The 10,755-nt window shown below is 36.4% G+C and overlaps 1 protein-coding gene across 2 annotated transcripts; it reads left to right on the top strand.

Moving 5' to 3' along the window:
- Positions 1–450: 450 nt before the first annotated feature.
- Positions 451–8,892, top strand: LOC106108490 (probable G-protein coupled receptor Mth-like 3). Of its 2 annotated transcripts, none has more exons than XM_013289664.1 (8): positions 451–793; positions 2,315–2,492; positions 3,200–3,391; positions 3,868–3,946; positions 4,708–4,886; positions 5,918–6,077; positions 6,696–6,878; positions 7,333–8,892. In XM_013289664.1, exons 1-8 carry the CDS (start codon positions 464–466, stop codon positions 7,400–7,402), a joined length of 1,371 nt encoding a protein of 456 aa, XP_013145118.1. In that variant the 5' UTR covers positions 451–463; the 3' UTR covers positions 7,403–8,892. The 2 variants fall into 2 exon arrangements, with proteins under 2 accessions (XP_013145118.1, XP_013145120.1); XM_013289666.1 differs by lacking the exon at positions 451–793 and adding an exon at positions 1,463–1,551.
- Positions 8,893–10,755: the final 1,863 nt, after the last annotated feature.

The raw sequence follows: 10,755 nt of genomic DNA, 5'->3' as shown, positions 1-10,755 counted from the left end.
CTAGCCGTTACTCGCGACTTCGTTCCAGTGAAATTAAAGAAAAATAAAAAAACAGTCTATGTCAATGATAACGCAGTTTTTTAATGGTGAAAGAATTTTCAAAATCGGCACAGTAGTTTTTTCAATTCGTACAAAAACACAAATCTTTCCTCTTTACCATATAATATTAGTATATGATATATAAAATGATATATGTTTTCCCGCTTTAGAGAAAAAAGTATGGATGGATTGTGTGAAAGAGAACTTGGGATAATTCTTGCTATGAAGCTCTCAAGAACAATGTGCATAGGACATTAAATTTAGACTTGACAGACTTTTTAATGAATAGAATACAAGGGTTATTCGTACCATATGTGTATATGCATCAAACTCATTTTTTTTAAACATTACTCACAATTGTGGTGAACGATATTTCCTCTTTAATCAGTTTCGTACATGGTTGGGTTTTGACGTGTTCTTTAAAATGTTAGTTGCAAATAAAAATATTTTTGAAATTATTTCATTATTGTGTGCATGTTATGTCGGCAAGATTTTATGTGAAGGTAATGTTACGTTGGAAAAAGGAGATAAACCGATAATTTATAAATGCTGTGCTTTAGACATGGGAATGGTGGCAGAGAATGATACCTTTCGATGTAACGATTCATTTTCTGGATCGCCTAGTTTTACGTACGTCTTCGATGCAAATTTAAAAATTACGAACAAATCTATTGAGGATGTATTTGATATTAAAATTTTTGGTGCGGATTTTAACGGCATGAAACCTTGGCAGCAAAACCTTATGCCATTAGAGGTACGTATAAGCTATACTTATAATATAAAGTGAGATTTGTATTTTTGTGTGTATTGAAATAACTCAAAAACTACTGGGCAGATTTTAAAATTCATTCACAGTCAGAAAGGTAATTTAAAACTCACATATTAAAATATTGCCTATGTTAGTCTGTGAGTGACATAGGATATATTTTTCATTTTTTTTTAATTGCACACGGACGAAGTCGCAAGCAACAGCTAGTAAAATATACAGTAGTGACTAAAAATTGGAAATTTGATTGAAATTTCCGCTGTCTCTAAAATATATAATTTATATATATTTTAGAGACAGGATTATAATTTTATATTAACAGTGGTAGAGCCCGCTTTAACATCTTCGCATAAATGGGCCGGCTCGCCCGGTGTAATACCACGACCACACAGAAGACAGGCGTGAAGTGGAAGCAATTCCGCGTTTCGTCTGATGAGTGTGGTGCCGGAGGCCTAATTTTAGCCCCTTTCCCTTTCGACCCTTTTCTTAAAAGGAGAGGATGGGAAGGAAAAGTGGATTTGACGGTGGAGAGGAGGCATAGAAGGGGAAATATCCTCATTATGTGCGTCTCCTCCTCCGTCAATTAAGGGTAGGCAACGCATCTGCAATTGCGGATGTTTATGGGCAGCGGTCGCTTTCCATTTCGGTGGATTCAGATGGTCGCTTGCTCGTTTGCCACCTTATATTATAAAAAAAATATATATGCAGATACATTTGAAGATGCACTTTAACGAACGTAATATCGGGTAAGTTATGTATATATCAAATTTAAAAATCGTAAATCACATTGATACATGTCGGGATTCGAACCCAGGACCTAGTATAGATTACAGTGCATAAACACACTGAGCCCTGAGCCACATACGCTTATACTTCTGAGCAACCGACGCTCAAATTCGAATTCATTTACGATGTATTTTTACAACAGTTTTATAATTTTACAAAAACGTAACAATCAGATACATGGATATACATACTACAGTAAGCTTGACTACCTACTGAAAATTTGATTAACTAACTATTTATTAATTAAATATTATATTAATTATCGGTTATTATTAATAACTGGTATGAAATTTGGTAAACACGAATATAACATTGAAATTGGCTAATGTTAGCCATTTCTTATACATCTTACTTATTCTCGTTTTTGCGAGGTCAACAGCTAAGTCTAGAAACTTCGCATTAATGTAATAATAGCATACATAAGGAAAATAATTAAGGAAATGTATGGCGTGAAAGTGAGTAGCAGTGTTGGTCGGGGTCCACCCAGTCAGATTAATAGTCATGTAAATATATTTGTGTGCGTTCTTTCCTCTATCGGTTGAAGCGAACGAATCTGCAGGTTGTTTTCTCATTTTGACGATTATATTAATGAAAAATGATTGGTTTCAACTTCCAGCAAATACATCTAAGGTTTTTTGAGCAAAAGTAATTTAGTTAGTTTCGTATCGTTCGTAAGCGGGTAAAGGTCGTAATTTAATCTCTCGGATGCTTTTCTTTCGACAGACTGGCGAATTCCTGTACAAAGTATACTACCAGAATTCCTTTACACGATCGACATATCTTGATAAGGAAGACTATTGTTTTGAGTATCTGATGCAGGATGATGAATTTCTTATCTTACTTATTCTGGTCAAACTCAAGAATGAAGCCGATGATACAAAAATTTATTTTAGTGCTGTAGGTAAGTGGAATTGAATTATTTGTTACTTATTTAATGTTTCTCTTATTTTATAAGGTGGCAAACGAGCAAACGGCCGTCAAAATTCGCCATAATGGGGAAGCGACTGCTGTCCATATAGCCTTGCCAATGTAGAGATATCGGCAATCGCGAATGCGTTGCCTACTCATAGTCGACGGAGGATGAAATGCACATAAAGTGAATATTCACCATTCCTAATTGTCTCCTCCACCGTCAAACCCTCTTTTCCTTCCCATCCTTACCTTATAGAAACGGTTGGAGAGGGAAGGGGAATGAAATTAGGTTCCGGCACGCACACTCGTCGGAGGATACGCGGAATTGCTCCCACTTAATGCCTTTCTTCTGTGTGGTCGTGGTATTGCACCAGGCTAGTCGGCCCTACGGTGCGAAGATGTTAAAGCGGGCTCCACCAATGTTACACTCTTACATACTAGCGACCGGTTCAGGCTTCTACCATCTACCAGTATAATATATTTTTTATTAAACTGACTGCCAACCAACAATAATCGAAAAGGCACTTTAGTCAGAAGAAGAAAAACATTACAATTTTAATACACAACATTTTTAATTTGGTTAAGGCAGGCTTTACGGATTAATATTTCTGTTTAACTTTCTCCGAACAATTATTGCAAGAAATCAGATAAATTTATGACACATTGTAATGTTAAAATTGTAACATCTAATTTCAGGCTTTCTGGTATCCAGTTTTTTCTTGGCATTGGTCCTTGTGGTGTACGCGATGTTTTCCGAGCTGCGCACGCTGGGTGGCAAAGTGGCTATGACTTGTGCTGCAAATCTACTCGGTTCTTACAGCTTACTCGGTTCCTACTGTTTTCTCATGTTCTATTCATCGTTATCATACGGATCGTGTGTCACGCTTGGTAAGTACAATTTTTTTATATAATACTAGGTGGCAAACGAGCAAGCGGCCACCTTAATGGAATCCACCGAAATGGAAAGCGACCGCTGCCCATAAACATCTGCAATTATGAAGCGTTGCCTACCTACAATAACATTCTATAGGTACAGTCGGGGAAACTGTCGGTGTCCCACCATAAAAGCCACATCGCTTGGACATTTTAAAACGAGACGCGAAACTATAACCAATACAATTAGGCCACCCAACCGCGCCCTACAATGCCTGGACAGGTTATTGTTCAAAATGTGTTTAAGCTATATGTGAAGGTTTTGTAATAATGAAACTAGAAACTAACCATTAAATTAGGTAAATGGCCAGTGAACATTTGTCTGCTTATTTACAGTTATAAGCACTAATAAGCTCAAGGGAAGCGTGCGCTTGCATTGTTAATATATAAATTAACTTATGTGTCTACTTAATGATGTTTATTATTTCCAGCAACTTTGGTATATTTCTTTTTCCTGGCAACTTTCTTTTGGATGAATGTAATGTCATTCGATTTGTGGTGGACGTTTAGGTGAGTCGATTTTGCTTTGTTATTAAAAATCAAATATAACCTGCCATTATCCTGTCTGTTTACAGGAAAGGTAATAGAAACACGCTTATGGTCAAACAAGGATATCTGTCCTGTTGTAGAGGCGATGCTATCGTGGTTAATTCTGACTGAAAATATTTTAAACTGACTTTTATATAGGAAATTGCATCAAATAAAGAATATGTAAGATACCTACAGTACATCAAAACTTGTGAAACTTTGCACATTGACAGGGTGGCGCTAGTGAGACAGTAATTTTTTGGATGGCCTTTTGCCGCCCCGTCGTTCTCCCCCAGGCGTGGTGTATCCAAGGGCTTTGTTTTCTTCAAATAAAATCAATTTAAACTTTGAAATTATGGCTGGTTAAAATACAATATCTATAGCTACCTCACAGCGAAAACACACATACACCACAAAAATGGACGACATTCCGTATCAAATAGGGGAATGACGTCTAAAAAAAAAGGATCAGCGATACACTCCACACCTTTTTGATCTAATTAAGTTAAAAAAAAAAATTATCTATAGTTAAAGTTTAAAATACAATTATTAGTACATTATTAAAAAAGATAAATTACTATTACAATTATTAAAATATGTTCAGTTTTTACATTTTGTTTATTTTTATTGCTTTCGTCGCTATCTCTTTACTTTTACAAAAATCTCTCTCGTTTAGGCTATCAATATTTGGTTTAACTAATTTCCATCTTGTCGGTTTACACGGCGTGTTGTAAATATTCCAGAGGGCTGGCTAAATGTCGTAAAATCAATCGTCGCGGCGAAGCATACAAGTACTGTATGTATAGTATCTACGGTTGGGGTATGCCATTATGTTTAACGATATTCATGGTGTTAATGAACGAGTACCCGCCGCCAGAAACTGTCAGTCCCAGCATCGGGGTCTTCAAATGTTACTTTGGAGGTAACCATCTATTATTCATAGTGCCAAATTATTAAACTTAAGAGAGTATAAAATGCCAATTCTCACTTCGTAGTTACTTCAGCTACATATTTTATGAGAGCCCATGTAAAACTTAATCAACTTACGAATACTGCAACGAATCCTTAACACTTCGCTTCGTAAGCGTCATTTACAATCTGACAGACGACAAAATTTTAATAGAATTTGGAAAAGCGTAGTATTTAAGTGTTGGTACAAATTCAAATGTCGTTTCAGTAATCGGCTGTGTCTGCCTTATTAATATAATACAGAAACTAAATTACTATTACACAAAACTTTTTTAAAGTGTTCTATACGTTCCATTGCCATTTAAAAAAAATTACATTTCGAAATGAATTATTTTAATTAAGAGACGGGATTAAATATGTCGGTAGCTAGCTAATTCGCTTGGCAGTAACTGGCATGAAATTAGCTAGCACTGTGTTTATTTGAGAGCTACTTGTATGTAAGATGAGGCTTGAGACTTGACAGTGATCTCTCACGCGACATTGACAGTCTCTTATACGATCTCGTGTTCATTCTACTGGCACGTGTAAGCATTGTAGTAGCTGGCATACCAGCTAAAATCTGCTGCTTTAGCCAACGCCTGCGTTGTTTTTTTTTATCATAGGAGGTGGCAAACGAGCAAGCGGCCACCTGAATCCACCAAAATGGAAAGCGACCGCTGCCCATAAACATCCGCAATTGCAGATGCGTTGCCGACCCTAATTGACGGAGGAGGAGACGCACATAAAGAGGACATTTCTCCTTCCTATGCGTCTCCTCCACCGTCAAATCCACTTTTCCCTCCCATCCTTTCCCCTTAAGAAAAGGGTGGAAAGGAAAAGGGACTAAAATTAGGTCTCCGGCACAACACTCATCAGACGAAACGCGGAATTGCTGCACTTCACGCCTGTTTTCTGTGTGGTCGTGGTATTACACCGGGCGAGCCGGCCCTACAGTGCGAAGATGTTAAAGCAGGCTCTACCACTGTTGTGTTGTTTTGTTTTTAGATTTGGAGAAGGAAATTTATATGTACGTGCCGATGTTGATATTACTGATCTGTAATTGCATATTATTCTTGATGACGGTGTTCAATATTTGGAGATCGAATAAGTCCAGTGATATGCTCCGATTAAAATCTTCGGCTTCGGTGAAAAACAGCATCAACATGTATGTATTGATGAATATTAGTTTAGTTATATACTAGACAAGCAAAGTTAAGTTAACACGTTAACTGCGGCAAGTAAAGTCATAATTCTTCAACTGATGCGGCGGCGGGCCAAAATGCGCCCCCAGTGATATTTCCGCCAGTGCATGGTAGGTCTTTCTAGACCCACCAGCACTAGGATAGATTAAATAGCTATAACTTTGTGAAAACATAATTAAATAAAAAAAAAAACATTTTATGTAATGTATACACCAGAGATCATCGTTTCGCACTAACGATAGGGACATAGTTTTCCTAGTCCGCACTAGATTATGAAACGCGTCAGGCATATATCGGCATGTTACGCAGTGAGCGTATTAAATTATGAAATAAAATAAATTTAATCAGGGCAAGCGAGTCCTTCGGTATTTCACAATGTTACAGTTTAGTGATTCATTTTACAAAATAAATGTAATTATTTATGATTTGTGCTTTGGCAGTAATATCAATTTATTTATATATGTGTTATCCATAGTAAAAAGTCTACTTAGAACTGAAAAAAAAAAGATTTTACTTATTTTATTAGAACATTGTGGTTTATTTAAATGTAAGGTTTATATATCATGTCCCGTTTTTTTTAGGTTTTATATCTTCCTCAAGATGTCAGTAATAATGGGTATCAGTTTTGTAATGGAAGTAGTTAGTACCCGTATGCCTTATATGAAATTATGGTACATAACCGACGCATACAATGTACTTATAGGAGTCGCGTTTTTTGTTATTTTTGTTTGCAAGAGAAGAGTTTTACGCTTATTAAAAAAGAAGTGAGTATTATTTTAAACACATTATCTTATACTATGACTAGCTTTTGCCCGCGACTCTTCCGCGTGATTTTAAAAAATTAAACAAATGTATGTAGCCTATATTTCCTTCCAGAATATCTTTTACATCTATACCAAATTTCATATCGATCAGTTCATCTATTTAGGCTACAAACTTTAACAAACATCCATCCTTACATCCATCCATCTAAACTTTCGCATTTATAATATTAGTATGATAACTATAATGTATCTTAATAAGTAAAAAATGTCGTGACTATCAAATAAAACATTTGCCGTAACAGATGCATTAGAAAAATTCTTTGTTTTTCTAAATGAAGTATGTGTGTTGTGATGTGTTAAGGAACGTTCTCAACGATATTAGATATCATTACCAAATTAAATGTAATAATTACTGTACAGAATAAAATTGTATAATATTTTACTATTATTACAGGTTCAAAGGAGAAGAGCAAACCAAATATTCTATAGGAAGTACGAGCAAACATGGATCTTCACAACAATAGCGGCGTTAGAGGGCACTTTGACATTTTCGAAATTCAAAATGGCGGATTTTGATTGTTATTTTCCCCATTTGGTGTTTTCACGGATACAAAAACAAATGCTATTACTACGCTTTTAGCTATTTTAATCCATTTAATGCAATATCTGTAGTCACTGTGTCTTACAAAATATATTTTTAGCAAATCAAAGTTTAGCAATATATCTGCTGGCACAGTACCCTTTGACTGAACATAAGATCTCATAACATTTTATAGTAAAACGAGCGGTCGCTCGCAAACTTCTTTAGCGTGGAATTTTAAAAAATGGTCTTCTATAACATTCCCGTCAAGTCTAAGTCAAGTCAATTCAAGTCCCGTCCAAATCGGTCCGCCCGTTCCAGAGATAGCGGTCCGGTCGCCAATTTGACAGCGCGGAATTAAAAAAAAAAGTAGCTTATAACATGCCCATCCATGTCAGCTTCCCTCCAGTGAAAGTCCAGTCGAAATTGGCCCGGCCGTTTCGGAGCTTGCCGGAACAAACGCGGCTTGCGGACAGACAGATATACATATTTCATTTTTTTATCATAAGGTGACAAACCATCTAGCGGCCACCTGAATACATCAAACCTCCGCTATTGCAGAAGCGTTGTCATTAAACGCACATAAAGAGGATATTTCCCTTTCCTGTGCTTCTTCTCTACCGTCAAATCCATTTTACTTCCGAACCTTTCCTTAAGGAATTTTCCTTCATCCTCCTTCCTTCCCTTTCCACCATTCCTTTTCCCTTTCCACCATTTGGTGGAAAGGGAAAAGGATTAAAATTATGCCTCCGGCACGCACACACTGTACGCGTTGATCCTATTTTACGCGTCTTCGGTGTGGTCATAATATTGCATTGCAGAGTGGGACAATTCGTGCGAAATTGTTAAAGCGGGCTCTACCACCGTTCTAAATTATCTTAACTAACTATTGTATTTTAATATTATTTATAGTATTTTTATACAAATATTAAGAAGGTTCAACAAGTCACATGTCAAATATATCGTCTTCTGCACCACAAATAAGAACATAATAATCATATCAGACGGTTATTAAAAAGCATCTTGTAAAAAAAACAAAGGCCACTATTTAATGTGACCCATTCCTTATGTATGGCAGTAAATTTGTATTCACGATGCAGTGCTCGACTTACGTGACTGTGGTTGTTTTATATGAACTTTTGTATGTAATGTCATGTCAAGGACTTTGAAGGTCAATGCTATATTTGTTAAATGGTAAAACTATGTTAAGGGCCTGTCCCACCAAATTTAAAGGTCTGATAACAATCCAACGTGTAAAAGATGTGATACAACATCGGATTGTTACCTTATCTGACAGTGACGTCATTATTAAGCTATCTGAGCCTCTATCAGCCAGTAGTGGGACTGGCCTACGTTTTGAAATTGCATTTGTTACGTTATGGCCATAATTTAATAGCTTGGTCTGTAGTTTAAATAAATGTGCGTGGAGTATTTTCCAATTTGAAATCTATTATATCGTTGTATAAAGCTGGATAAATTCTTATTCTATAATAATTATATTTACTTAGAGAAGTATGGATGACTTGTGCTGTTCTACGAATTGTAAGAAAGTCTTCTTTTGATGGTTAATTAAGTGTAGATTTGTCTGACACAATATAGTGACAGTATCGTAATTTTAAAATGTTTACTTACACGTATAAATTGAAGTTATAGATAGGTTAACATTACGATGTAAATTGAAAGATATTAAACAGTGATAGAGCCCGCTTTAACATCTTCGCATGCATGGGCCGGCTCGCCCGGTGTAACACCACGACCACATAGAAGACAGGCGTGAAATTGAAGCAATTTCGTGTTTCGTCTGATGAGTGTGGTGCCGGTGACCTAATTTTAGTCCCTTTACCTTTCCACCCTTTTCTTAGCACAAAAAGATGGCAAGAAAAAGTGGATTTGACGGTGGAGGAGACGCATGTCTTTTTATGTGCGTCTCCTCCTCCGTCGAGTAAGGGTAGAAAACGCATCTGAAATTGCGGATGTTTATGGGCTGCGGTCGCTTTCCATTTCGGTGGATCCAGGTGGCTGCTTTTTCGTTTGCCACCTTATATTATATAAAAAAAGATTCAATCATTATCCTCAAGACGAAGACTTAGCGGAGCTGATACAAAGCAAATCGATAATCCTTTGCCGCTGTCCTCCGTCGTAAAAATGTACGGCTCGCGATAAAATTCCTTTTTCACTCAACGTCTTGAGATAAAATTTAGATAATGTTATTTGTATACTATTTTACACACGAACAGATCGTGTTAAAGGAAAATAAAACATCTTTATATAACAATGTACTAAAAATGTTTATATTAAGTGATTATTTCATACATTACTCTTTTAAGGATACCATTTTTTGCAATATATATCTATACATGTAATAAAATTGGAGTGTCTTTTTGTAATATCAGAGAAAAAATCCAGTTATCGAGAAGATGATGTATTTGTTTTGCTGATAACGAAAATCGCATTTAAAATTTCCCCTACCGTACTTACTCCTGTAGGGTCGGCGCACCGGGGTTTCTTACGTCACTCTTCTCCTTCACTCCCTTCTTGATCATGTCACATTTCACGCTGTCCATTCATCTCTTTCTAGGTCTACCTCTACCAGTGTACCCCTCCACACTCGGTTAGACTAGTATTTGCTCCGATATATGTAAAAAAATAATACATCTCAATAGCATATACTTGGCATAGACGGAATACTGCAACTAATGTTAAAAATATCGCTTCGGAAGCGAATCCGAAGTTTAAGTTTCGTTTCAGTATTGGGCCTTTATAGACAGAGCTTATTTTTACATTTAAAGCCCTTGTACAGAACTCACACTCAATAAACAAAATCCTCACACTTTGTGAGTAATAAGGATTTTGGATCTTAACCTTTGACGTTAGAGTGCAAATTAGTGTTACCGCCTTTACTTCTAAGCATCACCAGTAGGTATTCACCCGAGATATTTGCCTGCGGGAGGACTTGTAGGCGTAAAGGAATTTTTATAGCGGTTGTACGTGACTGAGAATTCGAGGTCGGGAGGGTATTAAGGCTGCAGGGACGGGCAATATACATCTATTAAAGTGTTTCATAAACCTTGAGAGGGTAGAGCTACTGTACGTTTGTTTGTTTTTGCTCTGTTTATTATATTAAACAGTTTTATAAGTTTAACTAGCCTCGATAAATGTTTCATGCTTAGAGTTAGTTCTGTTTCTAGATTTACTCTTTGAGTATGTCACATGGAGAATAGTACTACCTTTGTAGATATCCGAAGACGTTAATAGGATATTACAGCATTTGTTTCGTTCCGATTTAAAATCGTCTAC

The sequence above is a fragment of the Papilio polytes genome, unplaced genomic scaffold (assembly GCF_000836215.1).
Source record: "Papilio polytes unplaced genomic scaffold, Ppol_1.0 DF821511.1, whole genome shotgun sequence".
Taxonomy (NCBI): domain Eukaryota; kingdom Metazoa; phylum Arthropoda; class Insecta; order Lepidoptera; family Papilionidae; genus Papilio; species Papilio polytes.
Note: the sequence above shows the minus strand (reverse complement) of the source record. Positions and strands in the feature narration are given on the sequence as shown.